The 21,924-nt window shown below is 25.4% G+C and overlaps 9 protein-coding genes and 17 non-coding genes, besides 1 other annotated feature; all 26 read left to right on the forward strand. All coding sequences in view use genetic code 4, as the record gives it.

Annotated features, from left to right (window-relative positions):
- Positions 1 to 331: an inverted repeat.
- Positions 246 to 3,428, forward strand: orf1060 (hypothetical protein). The gene has a single exon. The coding sequence runs from the start codon at positions 246 to 248 to the stop codon at positions 3,426 to 3,428; it is 3,183 nt and encodes a 1,060-aa protein (YP_008475016.1).
- Positions 3,429 to 3,964: 536 nt separating this feature from the next.
- On the forward strand, positions 3,965 to 4,035 carry trnV(uac). The gene has a single exon. It is a non-coding gene; the product is annotated as a tRNA-Val (tRNA).
- Positions 4,036 to 4,153: 118 nt separating this feature from the next.
- On the forward strand, positions 4,154 to 4,225 carry trnP(ugg). Its single transcript has one exon. It is a non-coding gene; the product is annotated as a tRNA-Pro (tRNA).
- Positions 4,226 to 4,343: 118 nt separating this feature from the next.
- On the forward strand, positions 4,344 to 4,414 carry trnR(ucu). The gene has a single exon. It is a non-coding gene; the product is annotated as a tRNA-Arg (tRNA).
- Positions 4,415 to 4,438: 24 nt separating this feature from the next.
- Positions 4,439 to 4,509, forward strand: trnW(uca). The gene has a single exon. It is a non-coding gene; the product is annotated as a tRNA-Trp (tRNA).
- A 76-nt stretch (positions 4,510 to 4,585) lies between these two features.
- Positions 4,586 to 4,657, forward strand: trnF(gaa). The gene has a single exon. It is a non-coding gene; the product is annotated as a tRNA-Phe (tRNA).
- Positions 4,658 to 4,783: 126 nt separating this feature from the next.
- trnC(gca) lies at positions 4,784 to 4,851 on the forward strand. Its single transcript has one exon. It is a non-coding gene; the product is annotated as a tRNA-Cys (tRNA).
- A 384-nt stretch (positions 4,852 to 5,235) lies between these two features.
- On the forward strand, positions 5,236 to 11,524 carry cob (apocytochrome b). One transcript has 3 exons: positions 5,236 to 5,447; positions 8,010 to 8,481; positions 11,054 to 11,524. Exons 1-3 carry the CDS (start codon positions 5,236 to 5,238, stop codon positions 11,522 to 11,524), a joined length of 1,155 nt encoding a protein of 384 aa, YP_008475017.1.
- cob-I1 (hypothetical protein) lies at positions 5,449 to 7,860 on the forward strand (the record flags this gene model as incomplete). The annotated part of the gene is made up of 1 exon: positions 5,449 to 7,860. A coding segment is annotated over one exon (2,412 nt), but the record flags the coding sequence as incomplete, so codon positions are not given.
- Positions 8,482 to 10,875, forward strand: cob-I2 (hypothetical protein). The gene has a single exon. The coding sequence runs from the start codon at positions 8,482 to 8,484 to the stop codon at positions 10,873 to 10,875; it is 2,394 nt and encodes a 797-aa protein (YP_008475019.1).
- Positions 11,525 to 11,940: 416 nt separating the features above from the next.
- Positions 11,941 to 12,011, forward strand: trnG(ucc). The gene has a single exon. It is a non-coding gene; the product is annotated as a tRNA-Gly (tRNA).
- A 41-nt stretch (positions 12,012 to 12,052) lies between these two features.
- trnK(uuu) lies at positions 12,053 to 12,124 on the forward strand. Its single transcript has one exon. It is a non-coding gene; the product is annotated as a tRNA-Lys (tRNA).
- Positions 12,125 to 12,170: 46 nt separating this feature from the next.
- Positions 12,171 to 12,980, forward strand: cox3 (cytochrome c oxidase subunit 3). Its single transcript has one exon. The coding sequence runs from the start codon at positions 12,171 to 12,173 to the stop codon at positions 12,978 to 12,980; it is 810 nt and encodes a 269-aa protein (YP_008475020.1).
- A 105-nt stretch (positions 12,981 to 13,085) lies between these two features.
- On the forward strand, positions 13,086 to 13,166 carry trnL(uaa). The gene has a single exon. It is a non-coding gene; the product is annotated as a tRNA-Leu (tRNA).
- Positions 13,167 to 13,249, forward strand: trnY(gua). Its single transcript has one exon. It is a non-coding gene; the product is annotated as a tRNA-Tyr (tRNA).
- A 177-nt stretch (positions 13,250 to 13,426) lies between these two features.
- trnH(gug) lies at positions 13,427 to 13,498 on the forward strand. The gene has a single exon. It is a non-coding gene; the product is annotated as a tRNA-His (tRNA).
- Positions 13,499 to 13,506: 8 nt separating this feature from the next.
- Positions 13,507 to 13,580, forward strand: trnT(ugu). The gene has a single exon. It is a non-coding gene; the product is annotated as a tRNA-Thr (tRNA).
- A 151-nt stretch (positions 13,581 to 13,731) lies between these two features.
- Positions 13,732 to 13,803, forward strand: trnE(uuc). Its single transcript has one exon. It is a non-coding gene; the product is annotated as a tRNA-Glu (tRNA).
- Positions 13,804 to 14,564: 761 nt separating this feature from the next.
- nad4L (NADH dehydrogenase subunit 4L) lies at positions 14,565 to 14,819 on the forward strand. The gene has a single exon. It carries the CDS (start codon positions 14,565 to 14,567, stop codon positions 14,817 to 14,819), a length of 255 nt encoding a protein of 84 aa, YP_008475021.1.
- nad5 (NADH dehydrogenase subunit 5) lies at positions 14,819 to 16,534 on the forward strand. The gene has a single exon. The coding sequence runs from the start codon at positions 14,819 to 14,821 to the stop codon at positions 16,532 to 16,534; it is 1,716 nt and encodes a 571-aa protein (YP_008475022.1).
- A 1,302-nt stretch (positions 16,535 to 17,836) lies between these two features.
- On the forward strand, positions 17,837 to 17,908 carry trnQ(uug). The gene has a single exon. It is a non-coding gene; the product is annotated as a tRNA-Gln (tRNA).
- A 96-nt stretch (positions 17,909 to 18,004) lies between these two features.
- Positions 18,005 to 18,076, forward strand: trnD(guc). The gene has a single exon. It is a non-coding gene; the product is annotated as a tRNA-Asp (tRNA).
- Positions 18,077 to 18,080: 4 nt separating this feature from the next.
- trnS(gcu) lies at positions 18,081 to 18,164 on the forward strand. Its single transcript has one exon. It is a non-coding gene; the product is annotated as a tRNA-Ser (tRNA).
- Positions 18,165 to 19,096: 932 nt separating this feature from the next.
- trnR(acg) lies at positions 19,097 to 19,167 on the forward strand. Its single transcript has one exon. It is a non-coding gene; the product is annotated as a tRNA-Arg (tRNA).
- nad2 (NADH dehydrogenase subunit 2) lies at positions 19,168 to 20,532 on the forward strand. The gene has a single exon. It carries the CDS (start codon positions 19,168 to 19,170, stop codon positions 20,530 to 20,532), a length of 1,365 nt encoding a protein of 454 aa, YP_008475023.1.
- nad3 (NADH dehydrogenase subunit 3) lies at positions 20,532 to 20,921 on the forward strand. The gene has a single exon. The coding sequence runs from the start codon at positions 20,532 to 20,534 to the stop codon at positions 20,919 to 20,921; it is 390 nt and encodes a 129-aa protein (YP_008475024.1).
- The last annotated feature ends 1,003 nt before the right edge of the window (positions 20,922 to 21,924 follow it).

The raw sequence follows: 21,924 nt of genomic DNA on the forward strand, positions 1-21,924 counted from the left end.
GTGTGTACACCACACTGTTTATTAATTTTTTTTAGGTCATTGTAGAAGGAGAGGTTTTCTCATTCTTATCTCCTTAATGACCCTGAACCATTTTTTGGATAAGTTGTTTAATGTATTTTCCCCCTCTTTCTTAGTTTGTATCCTTAATTTAATGTTAATTTAATGATAGTTTATAGACTATATATATAAATAAAATATATAAAAATAATAATAATAATAATAATAATAATAATAATAATAATACGATGTTTAAGTTCTTAATTAATTCAATTCGTTTTGAATATAATAATATTTCTTATAGTTATTTTATAAGAATGTTTACTCATAGTAATTTTATGAGTAATAATAATAATAATAGTAATAATAATACTAAATTAGAGATTATTGATACTAGTTTAAAGTATAGTTTATATTTTAAATTATCTTCTTTTAGTAGAGCTACTCTTGAAACTGAATTATTAAAGTTAATACCTAGTGATAATCTTAATAGATATTTTAATGTTTCTTGTGTATTGTATACTGATTTAGGTAATGGTATGGGTGATTCTTTTTATACAGTTAACACTGAGAGTGTATTAGTTAATATACATAATATTAGTGATGTATATGATACTATCTTTTTAAGTTTAGATAGTATGGTTGATAATTATGGTTGTGATTATTCTTCATTAGTTAAAGATATTAAAAATTGTGATAGTTATATAAAGGTTAATTTAAATGAAAATTTAGAAGTAATTAAGTATATAAATGAGAATTCAATAATAACTAATAATATATCTAATAGTATAAGATCTACTGATTATAATAATATTAAAACATCATTTGAACGTAAGAAAATACCTCTTTGTTTTGATATTGGTTCTGTTAGTAATTTAATAGATAAGTCTAATTTAGGTAATGTATATTCTAGATTCTTAATTAATGCATGTAATAATAATTTAATAAATTATGTTATAAATGATAAAAATAAATTGTTAACTGAAATGAAATCTGTATTTAATAATGAGAATAGTAGTCTATATGAATTTGTATGAAAATTTAATAATATAGATTCAGTTAGTGGATTATTAGTTTTACCTTGTGTTGATCCTAATAAACATACTATATATGTTTTTAATGTTCGTAATAATGTTGTTGTTATTCGTAATTGTGTATATGATGAATTATTATCAGATAATAGAATAATTAGATCAATTAATAATACTAGTTTAGTAATTGATAAAGGTCAATATGTATTCTTAAAAATAGATAATTATCTTACTACTTTCTCTAAATATTTAAAAAATGTTAAAAATGATCTAATTCTTGAGAATGTTAAATATAATAAAATTGCTAAGAAAGGTAGTACACCTAGTATAGGTTCTTTTGATATAGAAACTGCTCGTATAGGTGATGATTATGTTGTTATAGCTCTTGGTTATAGTTGTTTTAATAGTTTTCTAAGATCTTTATATTATAGAGATTATATTAATGATATAAACTATAATATATTTAGTATTTATAATTATATGATTAGTTCTATTAAACGTATAAATTATAAAGAGATATCAAATATAATGGTAATAGATTGTTTAAGAAAAATGCTTACTGATTATAATGATTATACTTTTTATTGTCATAATTTTGGTAAATTTGATAGTATATATATATTAAATAGTATATTGATACACAATAAGAATAATCCTTTAGATATATTTAATTGTGAATTTCTATATAGAGATAATATATTAATAAAATTAACAGTAAGTATTAAGATAGATGATAATATACATAAAATACATTTTCTAGATAGTTATGTATTATTAACTAATTCTTTATCTAAGTTAGCTAATGATTTTAATATTAATGAGAGTAAAGGTTACTTTCCTTATTCTTTTGTTAATGAATCTACATTAGATTATGTAGGTACTACACCCTCAATAGAATATTATCCTAATATAAGTAATGATGAATATAATGAAATCTATAAAACTAATTATAGTTTAAAAGATGATTTATTAAATTATTTAAAACAAGATCTTAAGGTCTTATTATTAATAATGGAATGTTTTAGAAATACATTATATGTTTCTTTTCGTATAGATTTAATTAAAAATCCTACTATATCTAGATTATCTTTAAATGTATTTAAACAATTATTTAGTAAAGATTATATGTCTATACCTGAAGTTAATGTACATAATGTTTATACGTTTGTTAGTAAAACACTCTTTGGTGGTATAACTACTGTATATAAACCTTATGGTAAAGATTTATATTATTATGATATTAATTCTTTTTATCCTTTTTCTGCTCTTAATAAGATGCCTGGTAATAGATATACTTTTATAGCTTATAAAACACCTATATTAATAACAGATATAGAAAAGTCTATATTTAATTTTGATAATAATATTGGTTATTTTAAAGCTTATGTAGAATCACCTTTAGATTTACCTTTTGGTTTATTACCTTATAAAACTGATAATGGTGTATTATATCCTTTAGGTAATTTTAATGGTTATTGAACTAGTGTAGAATTGAAATTAGCTTTAGATAATGGTTATAAAATATATATTTATGAAGGTTATGTATTTAATACTATGAATTCTCCATTTACAAATTATGTAAATCATTTCTATATGTTAAAAAGTAGATGTTCTGGTGCTGATAGAGTATTATTTAAATCATTATTAAATAATTTAATAGGTAGATTAGGTATTAAGCATAATCATAAAAGAACATTTCTTTTAGATAAACCTATATTTGATTTATTAAGTATAGGTTATAAATTAGAAAATACTCATGAAATTGTAGATTCTTACCTTATAACTAGTAATTTTAGACCTAAAATGTCCAAGATATTAGATAATATAGATATTAATAAATATTATAGTGCTAGTAGTGAATGATTAGCTAATAATAAGGTAAAAACTAAAACACCTATATATAAGGAATCTTCTGTAATTATGACTTCTATAATTAATTCTTATTCTCGTGTATATCTTAATAAACTTAAACTTCATTTATTAAGTCTAGGTTATACTTTATACTATTGTGATACTGATAGTCTTATTATAGATAAGGAATTACCTAGTGAATATGTTGGTACTGAGTTAGGTCAATTTAAATTAGAACATACTATTAGTGAAGGTTATTTTATATCTGGTAAATTATATCATCTTATTAATAATGATGGTTCTATAAAATCTGTAGCTAAAGGTATCACTGAATCCCTAACTACTAATGATTATAAAGATTTACTTAATAGAATAAATGTCTCTGCTGATAAATTATCCTCTATAAGACATTATAGTGAAGGTTATGTAAGTATAGATAATATGAAAATTGTTATTAATCATGATTCTTTTGATAAAAGAAGAAAAATATATATCAATAATATATGATCGGATACTACACCTATAATAATAAATGAAGAAATATTGTAAATACTTCTATTCTAGATTATTATACTTTATAAAGTAAATTTAAATTTGTATCAATAAATATTGACTAATTATCTAGTCTCTAATATTAGTATGTCATACTAAATATAATTATTCCTATACCCTATTATAGGTAGTAACTTAATTCATACTATATGTATATCTTAACACTATCCTTTGTATATATATATATATACCTATTTAATTAAATATATATATATTAATTTCAATGTGATCAAATATGATATTACTACAAGTTAATTTATTCTATCAATAATAAAAACTATTAAAGTATATATTAATACTTATTAGAATATGGAAGTTATAATTTATCTGAATATATAATTATCTGTATATTAATCTTTACATTTTATGTATTTCTTATTTATATAACTGTTTACTTAAGTTTAAGCATTGCTTAATGAAATAGCAGAGAGATGAGTATTTGAATAATAAGATATAGAATCTATAGGTGAGGTTATATTTTATAATAAATTATTATTGCCCCCCCCTTATAAATAAGGGGGAATATATATATTAAGTAATTCGATTAATGGTAAATCAAGGATTTTACACATCTTAGCTAATGGTTCAATTCCATTATTACTTATATACTAAACTAGTACTAAATTATACTATATTATACTATATTAGACTCTATTATTACTAAACTATAGTAGACTATACTAGATTATACTATTACTATTACTAAACTATACTAAACTATACTTGCTGTAACGTAGTGGTAACGTGCCTATATTGGGTGTAGGAAATCAAAGGTTCAAATCCTTTCAGCTTGATATATATAATCTATGTCCCCCTCCTTCGGCTATCTATATTTGATATATTTCAATACTTTTAGATAATCTAATCTATAGAAGTTATATTAATTAAGTTTGATATAATATATATTTAGTATGACTTATAATTTAATGGTAGAATTCTATACTTCTAATATAATAATTCAGGTTCGAATCCTGATAAGTCAATAATTATTGATATAATAGTTTATAAAGGGTATAGCTTAATGGTAGAGCAGGTGTCTTCAACATACTTAGTAGTAGTTCAATTCTACTTACCCTTGTTATTATTGCCTTCTTTACGCCCCTTCTTTTTCCAAAGGAGAACTAAGCGCTGAAATATATATAGTATCTATATTTGCCTTTGTAGCTTAAATGGTAGAGCAATCGCTTGAAGCGCGATCTGTCTGAGTTCGATTCTCAGCGTAGGCATTGTTAATATTTCCATGTTATATATATTAACTATAATATTTCCATATATATATAATTTAAGAATTATAAAGACTATATTAATAGTTTCTGTAAAAGCGTAATATATTGTATTATATCATATCATATCGTTGTGACTAAAGGTTAGACTGTCAATTGCAACTTGATATAATAGGGTTCGAATCCCTACACAATGTACTCTATATCTAAGTCTATATATATATGTATACTTCAATCATAATCTATATTCGCCCCCCCTCCTTCGGACTGAAATATTAATACTATAATAGTTAGATAATCTATAATATGGCTAATAATATTAGAGTATAGAGATAATAATGATATTTATGTATAAATTACAATAATAAGGTTTGAATCCTTATATCTCATAATATTTTTATTAATCATTTTTATAAAAGGAAGTGACAAATTAAAAGTTTATATTCATTGAATTAATTTTCATATTTACATCGATTTGTAGCTCCCCCCTTCTATTGAGTCTATTGAGTCTATTGAGGGGTGACTATATATTACTTATAAAAGTAATTATTACGATTAATTAATTAACAAATTATATATTTATGCCTTTACGTAAAAGCAATGCGTATTTATCGTTAGTGAACAGTTATTTAATAGACAGTCCACAACCTAGCAGTATTAATTACTGATGAAATGTAGGAAGTTTATTAGGTTTATGTTTAGTTATACAAATACTTAGTGGATTATTTCTTGCAATGCATTATTCGTCAAATACTTCATTAGCATTTGATTCAGTTGAACACATTATGAGAGAGTGCGCCTCTGTGTCGAGCGTCGAAAGCATTGCGTCTACAATGCCTATTATTGTAGGTTTATATCATATGGTATGAATAATAGCCTCCAAGTACTACGACTTCGGTAAGTCCAATAAACTCGAGGAATGGATAGCAGTATGGGAACAGGTTATACAGTCTGTATTTGAACAGATAATAGATAACCTCAGGGGATTCATCTATGGTTACGTTAAGAAACTTGATACGTATAAGTGGAATACTCATAGTCAGGTAGTCCTAATTGGAATATGACGGCTATTTTGCATAAAAGCTATTATAAATGTCTCTCATTATATTAGTTACCTATATTATGCACACTGCTGTAAATCAACAGTTGATACTTTGGAATCAGATACGCAAGGACCTACGGATGAAAAGACATTAAAATCAGACGACTCGGAACTTAGGGAATTAACCGCCACCGACAATAGTAATATTGACGAGCGGAATCAGAGTCCTCGTAGTAGTAATGATATTGATAATGATAACATTGCGAAGGGGGACAGTGAATTGTGAACATTGATGAAACCTTCCAATAATCAGCATGAAAGCGGTAAAAACCCTTCAAGAAAGCCTGTGCGTAAAACACGTCCAGTCCTGATTGTAGAAGTTAGTAAGAAATTGAAGAAATATGTTAGTAAAGATGGTAAATATTTTAATATTAATGAGTTAATCGGTGATCCTTACTTTTTAATAGCTTGTTATGAGGAAATCAAAGGTAAATCAGGAAATATGACAAAAGGTATAGATAATTATACTCTCGATGGTATTAATGGGAAATGATTCATTAAAACAGCCATGAAACTCAAGAAGGGTACGTATAAATTTAACCCTGCTAGATTGGTGGAAATACCTAAGAGTAACGGGAAAACTAGAACTCTTAGTATTACATCTCCTAGTGATAAAATAGTACAGAAAGCATTTGCTGTTATACTAGAAGCCATATATGAACCCCTATTTAAATCATCTTCTTATGGTTTTAGACCTAAACTAGGTGTACATGATGCTCTACATACAGTGAAACTTCAAGGAGCAGCATATAGTTGAGTCATTCAAGGTGTCATCTCTAAATGTTTTGATTCTATTCCTCATTATATTATTAGAAGAGAAATAAATAAAACTATTGCTTGTCCCAATACGAAGGCTTTTATTAATAAACTAATTGCTTATCCTTATGTTGATAAGGCTGGTAACACTTTCAAAACTCAAATTGGTGTTCCTCAGGGAACAGTTTGTAGCCCTGTAATTGCTAATATTGTGTTACACTTATTAGACCAATACATGGAAGATTATGCTACCTCTTTCTATAAAGGTAAATTACGTAAGCACAACCCTGTTTACATTAACTTACAATATTTAAGAAAGAAAGCTTTAGATAATAAGGACTATAAATTAGCTATTAAGTACCTTGTACAGATGAGACGTATTCCAGGTTATGTTCCTATGGACCCTAACTTTAGACGTTTACTCTATATTAGATATGTAGATGATTTTATAATATTAGTGATAGGTAGCATGAAAGAATGTGATAAAATCCGTGATGACGTTACAGACTTCTTACTTTCCAAATGTGGTATAACTCTTAATAAAGATAAAACTACTATATCATCTACTAAGAAGCATTTCTATTTCTTAGGTGCATATATAGTGAATAAAGACTATGTGGTCTATGACAAGGGTCTTAAAATATGAAAGAAAGGCCACATCAGATCACTAGTTAAAGCACCCATTAGTGCATTAGAGGATATACTTATTACAAATGGTCTACTTAAACGTAATAGGTTAGGAAAACTCTTTCCCAAAGGTCGTACTAACCTGTTCACTGCTAGTAATTATGACATAATAAGTTGATATAATAGTAAAGTAAATGGAATACTCAGCTTTTATTCATTTGCATCTAATTTTCCTAAACTTAGTACTATCATCTGATATCTGAAGGCTTCATGTGCTTTAACTCTTGCTAATAAGTATAAGTTAAAGACGATGGCTAAGGCCTTTTCCAAATTTGGTAAAAACCTTACAGATCCTAATACTCGTATATCCTTTAGACAACCTTCTAACTTTAAAGTTACTAACAAGTATCAATTAGGTAAACCTATTAACTTATCTAATCTTGAAAGAACTATTAATTCCTCTTGATCATCTAAACTTACTGATACTTCATTTGATATGGCATGCTGTATATGTGGTGTTACCTCTAATATTGAAATGCATCATTTTCGGAAGATCGCCAATATTAAAGCTAATCTACGGTTTAATGGTTATAAATATAGTAAACTAATTAGTGACATAAATCGTAAACAAGTACCACTATGCGTATATCATCACGATTTACTTCATGCAGGTAAATTAAGCCGTTGAGAATACAGTAGAATAGTTGAATACAAGAAATAATAAATTTATACATATTATTATGAATATAATCATTAGATTAATAGTTGACATTTATCCTCTTTCTAATAATATTAGCAAATCATGGAGAGCCGTATGATGGGAAACTATCACGTACGGTTCGGAGAGCAGTTCGAATAGGCTGACTCTATTGTTAATGCTGGTTGATTAATAAGGTATATTCACGCCAACGGTGCTAGTTTCTTCTTTATCTGTATGTATTTACATATAGGTAAAGCTTTATATTATGGTAGTTATCGTCAACCTAGAGTTTTATTATGAACTATAGGTGTAATTATCTTAATATTAACTATGGCTACTGCATTTATGGGTTATTGTTTAGTCTATGGTCAAATGAGTTTATGAGGTAGTACTGTAATAACTAATTTATTATCAGCTATACCTTTTGTCGGTAATGATATTGTACCATTTATATGAGGTGGTTTTAGTGTAGGTAATCCAACTATACAACGTTTCTTTGCTTTACATTTCTTATTACCATTTATATTAGCTGCATTAGTTTGTATGCATTTAATGGCATTACATGTACATGGATCATCTAATCCACTAGGTATAACAGGGAATGTAGATAGAATACCTATGCATCCATATTTTATATTTAAAGTGCGCCGTTGTGGTATTTTTATTAAGTTGTTACAGAGCAACAAGTATTCCGTAAATATACTTACACCACTACACTTAAGTATTATGTGAAAACATATATTGAACATAGCATGTGTAGAAAAGGGTCAAATATTGTATATGATAGAAATTACAATAAACTCAGGTGAAATATCTAAGATCAGGATTATACTATTCAAACATCAATTACCAATGCTCTCTAATAAAGGAGATCGTCATGCTATCAATAGGACGTTAATTTATTATACTGAAACTGGCCTTGAAGGTTTTGGTAATACGGAGATAAATTCATATTGTGGTAATACTACAATTAAGGTAATGAGTGATGGATCTAAGGATATATTCTGAAATAAATATATAACTACGGGATTCGCTTCATCTAGTAATAGATATGCGAACAGAGGTCTCATAGTAGTTGATTCATTATTGAAATATAATAGAAGTAATATTCTATGAAACAGATTAATATCTGCTCAGCAAAGGGGACCAGTGTATATATCTGATAATTATTGTCAGAATCTAAGAATGTACAGTACAAGAACAGGAAGTTCAATAAATGTACTGAATAAATTAGATAGTCTTAAAACTAGATCAAAAGATAATCCTAATAGTATTATTGATCGTCCTTTATATGATACTTTCATACTGAATAAAGATCTTTTAAAAATAGCTTGTGATAATTTAAATTATTTCCGCGCTCCGAATCCTTCGATTCGGAGGGGGGCAAAATATAATATGAATACTTCTCAATTTAATTCTATTACTTTAAATAGTATATCTGAAAAAAGATTAGATAAAATAATCTATAAACTTAGAAATAATAGTTTTCAATTTAGTTTAGTTAAACGAGAAATGATATCTAATACTAAATTAAATTCAATATATTTAGGTTCACCTGAAGATAAAATAGTACAAGAAGTAATACGTATGGTATTAGAAGCTATATATGAACCTATATTTTTAGATGTATCTCATGGATTTCGTCCAAAAAGAAATTGTCATACAGCTTTAAAAAATATATTTACTTCTTTTAAAGGTTGTACATGATGAATTAAGTGAGATATTAAATCTTGTATAGATAATATATCTCATGATAAATTAATTAATATATTGTCTAATAAGATTAGTGATAAACGTTTTATTGAATTAATACGTAAATCATTAAATTCTGGATATTTATATCAATATAGACGTAAAACAGATATTATTAATTCTACTCAAGGTTCTATAATTAGTCCTATATTAGCTAATATATACCTACATCAATTAGATATATTTATAATAAATTTAAAAAATAAATTTGACTATAAAGGTTTATATACTAAATATGATAATAATTATAATAGTAGTAATATACATAGATTACATAATACTGTAAAGTTAAGAAAACATGTAATTAAGGATGAGTTTAATCATAAACTTCAATATATTAGATATCTTGATGATTGAATTGTAGCTATAAATGGTTCTTATTCTATAACTAAAAGTATTTTAAATCAAATTAGTTTATTTTGTTTAAATGAATTAGGTATAACTATATCAAATACTAAAATAACTAATACTTATAAAGAGTCTATTTTGTTTTTAGGTACTTATATTAAACATTCTACTACTAGTACTTATCATAAAACTGGTAAGTATTTACAACGTAGTTCAGATTTCTTAATATTTAATGCACCTATGGATCTTATTAAATCTAAATTAATTAATACTGGATTCTTAGCTATGAAAGATCATAAACATGTAGGTATTAGTAGAGTATCTTGAATTAGTTTAAAACCTCAACAAATAATATATTTAGCTAATAGTGTGATTAAAGGTTATATAAATTATTATACTTTTGTACATAATAGAAGTACTATAGTTACTTATATTTTCTATATTATTAAAGATGTTGTACTTCGTACTTTAGCTCATAAATATAGTTTAACTACAAGAACTAAAGTTTATAGTAAATTCGGATCTAATATTCAAATATTTGATTATAATATTCGTAATAATGATAATACTCCTAAAGTATTGGCTACATTATTTAATCCTATTAATAATTTCCGTACTCCAAAGGCTAAATTAAATTTATGAAATAATAATTATAATACTAATATACCTGCACTATATTCTAATAATATATCTTTAACTACTATTATGAAAGCTAAATGTTTAGTTTGTTTAAGTGATTATAAAGTAAATATGTATCATATGATGAAGGATCTTAAACCTATCAAGGGTACTTTTGATAATTTAATAGTTAAATCAAAATGTAAACAAGTGCCTCTTTGTATAAATTGTCACTTAAAGTATCATACTGATAATCTTACTATTCCTTGTCAATTATGCCCCCCTCCGAAGGATTCGGAGGGGAGCGCAGAATATTAAGAAAATTAAGAATATTGATAATCTTGATAATATTAAGGAATATATATCTAAGACTGAATAAATATATACATGGAAAGCCGGATGATGGGAAACTATCACGTCCGGTTTGGTGACGAGTATTGACAACCCTACCTAATAATAGATTACTATTTTTAAAGGGATTAATGCTTAGTTCAATGATCTTATAACTGTATTTGTATTCTTAATTATATTCTCATTATTTGTATTCTATTCACCTAATACTCTTAATCATCCTGATAATTATATACCTGCTAACTCTATGGTTACTCCTCCATCTATTGTTCCTGAATGATACCTATTACCTTTCTATGCTATTCTTAGATCTATACCTGATAAATTAGGTGGGGTTATTACTATGTTTGGTGCTTTATTAATCTTATTAGTTTTACCTTATACTGATAGATCTGTTATTAGGGGTAACTCTTTTAAAGTTTTATCTAAAGTAATGTACTTTATTTTTATATTTAACTTTATATTATTAGGTAACTTAGGACAATTACATGTAGAAGTTCCATTTATATTCCTAGGTCAAGTAGCTACTGCTTTCTACTTTGCATACTACTTAATTATAGTTCCTGGTATCTCTATACTAGAAAATATACTATTCTATCTAGGTGTTAATCGTTAAAATATTCATTATTATTTATTCCTTTATATTATTAAATATATATCTTACTATACCAATAGATAGCTCCCTAAAGAAGGGGGCAATAAGTAAGTAAGTAAGTAAGTTGTAAATATTAATAGATTTATTTGTTGAATTATATAAACTCTTTAATCATATATATTACCATAATAATATAAGGTTTATCTATAATAAAAGAAATAGAGTACTAATACTTATATTTTTCAGTAGGTAGCTCCGAAGGAGGGGGGCAATACTATAAAGCTGAATAATATAGTACTTTTATAGATAGTATATATATATGTACATTAATATAGTTCAGCCGATAGCTCCCCTCCGAATTGATTCGGAGGGGGCAATAATATATCTATAGGAAATTAATTATTTATTATATTAGATTATTATAGGAGATTATAAATACGATAGTAAGTTAATGGTAAACTCAAGCACTTCCAATGCTTCAATGCGTGTTCGAATCACGTCCATCGTAATTTATTATTATTATTAAGTTATATTATATATTTTATTTTAGGGAATGTCGTCTAGTGGTTAAGACCTTATCTTTTTAAGTTAATTACATAGGTTCAAATCCTATCTTTCCTACTAAACAATACATATCGTATATAAATATATTAAATAAATAAATATTATGACAAATAGTGTTAGAGGATATTTACAATTACATCCTTTCCATTTAGTTGGTCCTTCACCTTGACCTGTATTCACTGCTTTTAGTTTAATGGACTTAGCTTTAAGTTTAGGTCTTACTTCTCATGGTTATATCGCTAGTAATATCGCTATTATATTAAGTATAATAAGTGTATTATATAGTATGACTTTATGATTTAAAGATATTATAGCTGAAAGTACTTATTTAGGTGATCATACTATAGCTGTTAAAAGAGGTTTAAATCAAGGTTTCTTATTATTTGTAGTTAGTGAAATATTAATCTTTGCTTCTTTATTCTGAGCTTATTTACATTCTGCTTTAAATCCTACTATGGATATTGGTATGTCTTGACCTCCTTTAGGTATCGATGTTATCTCTCCTGCTGAATTACCTTTATTAAATACTATTATTTTATTAGCTTCTGGGGTTACTGTTACTTATGCTCATCATGCTTTAATTAATGGTAATAGAACTAATACTTTATATGGTTTTATATATACTACTATATTAATAGCTTTATTTGTAGGTTTCCAATTCTTAGAATATAGATATGCTGGATTTACTATATCTGATGGTGTATATGGTTCAACTTTCTATTCTTTAACTGGTTTACATGGTTTACATATGATTATGCTAACTATTATGTTAATTATATGTACTTATAGAGTATATGATTATGATTTTACTGATAATAGTCATGTAGGTGCAGAAACTACAATATTATATTTACATGTATTAGATGTAATATGATTATTTATCTATATAATAGTATACTGATGAGGTTCATAAATATATTCAATATTATACTTATATATATTATTCATTATATAAAATATACATAATATGTATTATATCTATAAAACTTAAAATAATTATATTATAAAATAAATATAAACGATTATGATGAAATGGTAGACATATGACACTTAAGATGTCAGGGCATTAGCCATGAAGGTTCGAGTCCTTCTAATCGTAGAGATAGTTCTAATGTTGGTAATTAGAGTTATATTGTAGCTATAATGCGTAAAGCTACGACTGTTCGATTCAGTCCTATCTCAATATTATTAATACCTTACATAAAAGATATGTATTAATATTCAACCATATATATATATATATAAAATATATAAAATATATTAATACTTTAACTGAAAGGTAGGGAAATAAGTTAAGAATTAGTTTTCTAGCCCCCCTCCGAATCGAAGGATTCGGAGGGGAGCGATCGGCGGAAATAAGGTAGCTATAATTTAAAGGTAAAATAGTCGTATGTGGAGTGACGTATCTGAGTTCAATTCTCAGTAGTTACCCTTATATCGTCTTATTAGCTTAATTAGGTGGAGCAGTCGTTTTGTAATCGACAGGCTATAGGTTCGATTCCTATATAAGACATTCTATATATACTATCTAATACATTATTGCACCCCCTCCGAAGGAGGGGAGCCCAGAAGTAATTAGAATAAATATACTCTATAATAATTTCAGCAATAAATATATGAAATATTATAATAATAATATATATATATAAATAAAATATATATTTGACCATATGATCTAATGGTTATGATAGGACTTCTTCGTAGTCTTTATATGAGTTCAAATCTCATTATGGTTAATAATTAATTAATAATCACACTCATTATAGATAATCTATTTCCCCCAATTGATAGCTCCCCTCCGAATTATTCGGAGGGGGCGATATAATATATATAATCTATAAACTATAGATATTATAATGTATAAACTATTAAAATAATAAGTATTATGTACTATTAAACTTTCTGTGTTACGAAGGATTCGATTCGATTCGATTCGATTCGATTCGGAGGGGATATAATAATTTCAGTATAAAAATCTATTAAATTAGGCTATCTAATTGGTAATATTCTATAAATTATTATTATAACTTGAAGTCAAACATATAATTTTTGTCAAAGATAAATAACCTGTATTCAAAGATATTCTATTTCACGCTCCCCTCCTTCCAGATTCGATTCGTAAAGAAGGGGATATATAGTTTTAATTAATTAAATTGATTACAAGATTATATTGTAACTATATTAGTTATTTCAGCACTCCCCCCCAAAGGGGGGGGACTATTGAATAGAGACCTTTTAATTGAAGGTATAGATTATTACTTATTCAAATATTTCCTTCAAAGGAGCGATATGTTTATATTATTATCCAGTATAGATATAAATTACAAATAATAATATTTAGACTATTATTGAGTATAGGTATACTATTATCCAGTATAGGTATATTATTATCGAGTATAGATATAGTTTACAAATATATAATTATTAGACTTGTATTATTGAATATAATTATCTAATATATATAATTGTACATAATTATAAAATAATAAATAATAAAATGATAGCTATATTATCTATACTATTAATATTTTATATGAGTAAAAATAATTTAATAACGTTATTAATAGCTATAGAAATCTTATTATTAATGGTAACTATTAAAATAATCTATATAGGTAATCTATATGATGATATATATGCTACTATATTTGGTATAGTAATCATATTGTTAGCCGGTGCTGAATCAGCTATAGGTTTAAGTATATTAGTATCTTATTATAAATTAAGAGGTAAAATAGTACAAAGTATTTAATGTTAAATTATATATATTATATATGAGAAGAACCAGTTTATATTACTTTAGGTAATTGATTTAATGTAGGTGATATATGTGTTCCTTATGGTTTATCTTTAGATTCTTTAGCTTTGACTGTAATCATACCTGTGGGTATAGTAACTATAGCTGTATTAATCTATGCTATAGAATATATGTCTCATGATCCTAATCGTAATGTATTCTTAATAATATTAAGTGTATTTGCATTATTTATGACTATATTAATTATTAGTGATAATTATATTATGTTATTTATAGGTTGAGAATTTGTTGGTGTTATTTCTTATTTATTAATATCTTTTTGATCTACTCGTATTGCTGCTATGAAAGCTGCTTTATCAGCTATATTACTTAATAGAATGGGTGATACCTTCTTTATGTTAGTTTTAGGTATATTATTATCTTATTTTCATGCTATTGATTTTGAAACTATTGCTTTATCTACACCGTATACTAATACATTTTTATTAAATATAATTAGTTTATTATTATTAATGGCTGCTACAGCTAAAAGTGCTCAATTAGGTTTACATTCATGATTACTTCTTGCTATGGAAGGTCCTACTCCTGTTAGTGCTCTATTACATGCTGCTACTATGGTATGTGCTGGTGTATATTTACTTGCTAGATCTTACTTTATATTAGAATATTCTCCTAGTATATTATTAATAATATGTTGATTAGGTGGTATAACTACTTTAGTTAGTGGTTTAATAGCTATATTAACTAATGATATTAAAAAAGTAATAGCTTTATCAACTATGTCACAATTAAGTATAATGATATTAGCTATAGGTATTAGTAGTTATGATTTAGCTATATATCATCTATATTGTCATGCTTTCTTTAAAGCTTTATTATTTATGGGTGCTGGATCTATAATACATAGTTATGTATCTGAAACTCAAGATATGCGTAAATATGGTGGTTTAATTAACTATTTACCTATGAGTTATACTGCTATATTAATAGCTTCATTATCTTTAATGGCTATACCAGGTCTTTCAGGTTATTACTCTAAAGATATTATAATAGAATCTTTATATGGTACTTATACTTGTAGTGGATATATACTATATTATCTAGCTGTTTCTTCAGCTACTCTTACTAGTATTTACTCTATAAGAGTTTTATATCTTACTTTTTATAATATACCTAATAGTAATAAAAATAGTTATAAATATATACATGAGAACTTTAAAATTATAATACCTATGTTATTATTAATTATATACAGTATATATTTAGGTTATAATAGAGATTCAGTTATAGGACATATGGCATACTCATTACCATCAAATAATAATTTTATAGATACAGAATTTACATTACCTTTTTATATTAAGTTATTACCTTTAATAGCAGGTTTATCATTATCAATATTATTAGTTTATATATATGAATATACTTATAGTTTATATAGAATAGAAATATATAATTATTTCCGTAATAAATTATATTATGAACAATTATTAAATAATTTAATTATACGTAAAGTATTACATATTGGTGGTTTATTAAATAATTATACTGATAATGGATTATTACGTACTTTAGGTTCTACTGGTATAAGCAGAGGTGTACTTTATATTAATATATGAATAATATTAAATCTATTATATATATTCCTTTTAATTTCCACACTTCCCCCCTCCAAAGGAGGGGGGGACTATATTATTATAATTAAATAAATATCTATATTGTATTATACTTAATATATATTTTAACTCTTATATTTCACCCCAATTATATAATAAAACTATTATATTAAAATCCTTATTTTAATTATTAAATAAATATATTAATCTATATAACTATACTTTTATAGTATTATTAACTATACTTTAATGAGAAATAACATAATTAACTATTTCAGATACATAACTATATAAATCTATATAACTATTTCCATAACTATTATTAGTACTATAACTATATATATACTATATATGCGGAAATGTATATATGACTATTACTTTTATTAGTTCTATAACTATTATTAACTATACTCTCTATGTGGAATAATATATATAACTATTATTAACTATATCCTCTATGTGGAATAATCTATATAACTATACTTTTATTAGTATACTTTTATTATTAACTATTTCTACCGATAGATAACTATACTATGTCTATAACTATAACTATACTATGCTCCCCCCCGAAGGGGGGGAGCTACCTGCTGAAGAGTCTATAAGACTATACTTTAGTATTTCAGCATCGAAGGGGGGAATTACTATTATTAACTATACTATATAAATATATATAACTATACTTTTAATATTATATTTTTATAAGTAAATATACTAAACTATATTATACTAAACTATACTATCTATGCTCCCCCCCTTCGGGGGGGAGCTACCTGCTGAATTATCTATATGACTATATTTTTATTATTAGGCTTTTAGTATTAACTATACTATACTTTACTATATATGTGAAAATGTATATACTATCTATATGACTATACTATATTCTAGTATACTATTTATACGAAAATGTATATACTATATATGTCTATACTATATATGCCCCCCCCTTCGTTCTCCGCACCCTCCAAAGGAGGGGGCGTAAAGAAGGGGGGGGAGCTACCTGCTGAATTATCTATATGACTATACTTTTATTATTCTACTATATATGCGGAATACCCCCCTCCGATTGGAAGGATTCGGAGCTACCTGCGGAAATATAATTATATGCACTTATATATAAGTATAACTATAATGAATTAAACATTACTATATCTGAGATAAGATAAATGTAATGTAAGATAAATGTAATGTAAGATAAATGTAACATAAATGTATATATAAATATAAGATTATGTATTAAAGTGTATATGAACTATATATTATGTTATAGACCATAACTACAACGGAATGCCCCCCCCCCTTCGGGGGGGGGAGCTATCGGTGGAAATAGAAAAGTTAATAAATAAATAGATATAAGAATTTATAGGAGAATATACTGAATAAATATACATATGAATTGTTGACTAATTGGCAAGTCATTTAGATTTGGTCTAAACTATACACGTTCGAGTCGTGTCTATTCAATAATAATAATACTACTAAATTATAAATAATCATATAATATATATAGCTCCCCTCCTTTTGGAACCAAAAGGAGGGGGTAGAAAGATATTTAAATATGTATTACTAGCTTAATGGTAGAGCCCCCCAATGTCACTGAGGAAGCTGTCAGTTCGAATCTGATGTAATACGTTAAGGTCAATTTTACTTATTGGTACAGTTAAATTATTTGCTATATAATTCCTATATTAGGATCAGTGTTCGATTCACTGATTGGCCGATATATTACTATACTATATTCTAATAAACTATAATATTATGTTATATTCAATTACACACCCCTCCGAAGACGCTGAAAGATTATATTTATATTTTTATAATAAATAAAGTAATCATATATGATCCCCCTTCAGCGCTGAAGTATATATTTCTACATTATAATATATCTCTCCGCGCCCCCCTCCGAAGGAGGGGGGCGTAATATAGAATGTCTATACTATATACTAGTTATTAATATAATAATGTCTATACTATTTACTAGTTATTAATTTATGCGCTCCCCTCCGAAGGAGGGGGGCAATAATAATGTATTTTATCTATACTATATACTAGTTATTTAGATAATAATGTATTTTATCTATACTATATACTAGTTATTTAGATAATAATGTAATTTATAACTGTTTATATTTCCGTACTCCCCCCCCCCTTCTATACGCCCCCTCCTTTGGAGGGTGCGGAGAATGAAGGGGGGGGACATTAATATTGATCTCCATAATAATTAATTAGTGATAGAATATTAGTCTTTACTTATAGAATATTCCCGCCGATCGCACCCCTCCGAATTGATTCGGAGGGGGGCGTAATAAAATATATAGAATATTAGTCTTTACTAATACAAAGATAATACTAGTCTTAACTAAGATATATATAATATTAGTCTTTACTAATATAAATTCAAATAGATATAAGTTAATTATATATAAATACTCTTTTCAAATATACTTTTCAAATAGAAAGAAGTTAATTATATACTAATTCAAGTAAAGTAGAGATAAGTTAATTATATATATTAATTCAAATAAAATAGAGATAAGTTAATTATATATACTAAATCTTATAAAGATAAGTTAATTACTATTATTCCGCGCTCCCCCCCCCTTCTAAAGAAGGGGGGGGGTGGCATATATATATTTTATTCAATAATCTACTAGACATATAGTATAAAGGTAATACACATTACTACGGATAATGTTATATAGGTTCGATTCCTATTATGTCTTATGCTTTTAGTATTTAGTATAATTCTATTAGTATTTATAGCTTCTAATAAGGCTGTCAACTTTCATTTAAATAGATTAGCTTCTATAGGACTACTATATGTCCTTTATCTTACATATAATTGTATAGATTTAAGATATAGTCAATTTACTTTATATAATGATTGATTTAAATTAAATGATACTAATATTCCTCTTGTTTATTTACAAATAATATTAGTATTAATATTATTAATTTATACTACTGTTAAACAAAGATATACATTAGATTCTAAATGAATATATACATTAGTTTATATAAATTTAATAGGTTTATTATTATTCCCTATGGTTAATGATTTATTATTACTTTATATAATTATTGAATTACAAAGTTATTCTTTATATATTATAACTGGAATACATAGTAAATCATATAATAGTACTAGAGGTAGTATGCTATACTTCGTTACAGGTGGTATCGCTAGTATCGGTATTCTTCTTGCTACTTATTTTGTATATAATAATGTAGGTAGTTGTAATATTACTGATATTTCTAACTATTATTTAATACATAATTATAATAATAATTTCTATAATGCTATAGATATCTTAATATTAGCTTTAGTATTTAAAATGGGTTTAGCTCCATTACATTCTTGAAGTATAGCTGTATATAATTATGCTCCTACATATATAACTGCTTATATCTCAATAGTAGCTAAATTATCTATATTATCATGAATATATACTAATTCTAATTTAATTCATACAGATATAATAATATTAGTATTTTATGCATCAATAGCTGTAGCTGCTTATAAACCATTATTTCAAATTAATATAAAAACTATATTAGCTTATAGTGGTATATTAAATTTTGGTTATTTATTAATACCTGCATGTTTACAAGATATATCTTTTTATGTATATTTAATACAATATTTAATGACACATATATTAATATTTATAAGTTTATTAGCTATAAATAAGTTTGTAATTACACCATCAAATATATGATCACCAATATTACGAGTTAATCAATTAATAATACCTAATAAGTTATTAGTAACAGTATTAATATTATGTTTTTTATCATTAATAGGAATACCACCATTACCAGGATTTTATGGTAAATATTATGTAATACAAAGTTTAATTAAATATAATTATACTATTGAAGCTTTATCTATAGTAATATTTAGTGTTATAGCTACATATTATTATGCATTTATTATTAAACAATTAGCATCTAATTATAATCTTTCAATAAATAAGCCTATTAATAGAACTTTAAGTTTAACAATAAGTACATTAGTAGTTATATTTATATTATATTATACATATTTATCTAATATATTAGAAGTGTTAAGTATATCGATAGTATAATGTTTACAGCATACATGATATTAAGTCCAATAGTAGCTATAGCATTAGTAGGATTAAACTGATTATTAGCTACTAGTAATTCATATATTGAAAAAAGTGGTCCTTTTGAATGTGGATTTACTTCTTATCAACAATCTAGATCAGCATTTAGTGTTGCTTTTATATTGGTCGCTATATTATTCTTACCTTTTGATTTAGAAATATCTTCTATATTACCTTATGTAATTAGTCCTTATAATAATGGCCTTTATGGTTTAATTATATTAATTATATTCTTATTCTTATTAGTTGTCGCTTTTATAGTTGAAATACAATTAAAAGCTTTACAATTAAATAGAGAATTTGTAGATGATGGCCCTATTTCTATATTATATAATATAAATAAATAAATAAAATATTCAATATCTTATATATACTATATATAATTATATTATTCTAATTGCCCCCCTCCGAAGGAGGGGAGCTATCGGCGGAAATTTATTAATAATAAGTTATATATTAACTATACTATTCTTTATCAGTGAAAATATAACTAATATTAATCATATCTTGTTTGATATCTATTATTTTAATATTAATTCTATCTTGTTTGATATCTATTATTAATATATTTGTATATTATTACTTAATAATCTTTTTAATTAATTAATTATTTAATTTTATATTGATTATTAAAGTTTACTATTTGTTTTCTATATTCTTACCTTCGGATATATATTCTATATTGATTTTAGTATCTTAATTCATATTCTATACTCTTGCCTCCCCTCCGAAGGAGGGGAGCGATCGGCGGAAATATTCTATATTCTATATTATATATTCTATATTCTATATTGATTTTAGTATCTTAATTCATATTCTATATTGATTTTAGTATCTTAATTAATATTCTAATAGATTATTCTTTCAGTCTATAGCTTCCCCCCCCTTCGTTTCTGCGCACCCCTCCAAAGGAGGGGGGCGTAAAGAAGGGGGGGGGGAGTGCATATATATTATGTATTATATTATCTATTATATTATAGTTATGTTAGAACTATTTATACTTTCCCACCAATTGTAGTATAAGTAGCTATTAGGGAGGATTTATATATCTCTATTATATTATATTCTATTATATTATATTCTATTATATTCTATTATATTACGCACCCCTCCGAATCAATTCGGAGGGGGGCGATCGGCGGAAATATTCTATTAATACAGTTATATATTTACATTCTGTAGTTATTATTGTAATTTATATATTTATATATTTACATTATGTAGTTATTATTGTAATTTATATATTTATATATTTACATTATGTAATTAGATTCAATTAATACTGTTATATATGTAAATTATGTAGTTAAATTCTATTTATACTGTTATATATTAACAATTTGTATTTAA

The sequence above is a fragment of the mitochondrial genome of Candida oxycetoniae (assembly GCF_023343755.2).
Source record: "Candida oxycetoniae strain AS2.3656 mitochondrion, complete genome".
Taxonomy (NCBI): Eukaryota; Fungi; Ascomycota; class Pichiomycetes; order Serinales; family Debaryomycetaceae; genus Lodderomyces; species Lodderomyces oxycetoniae.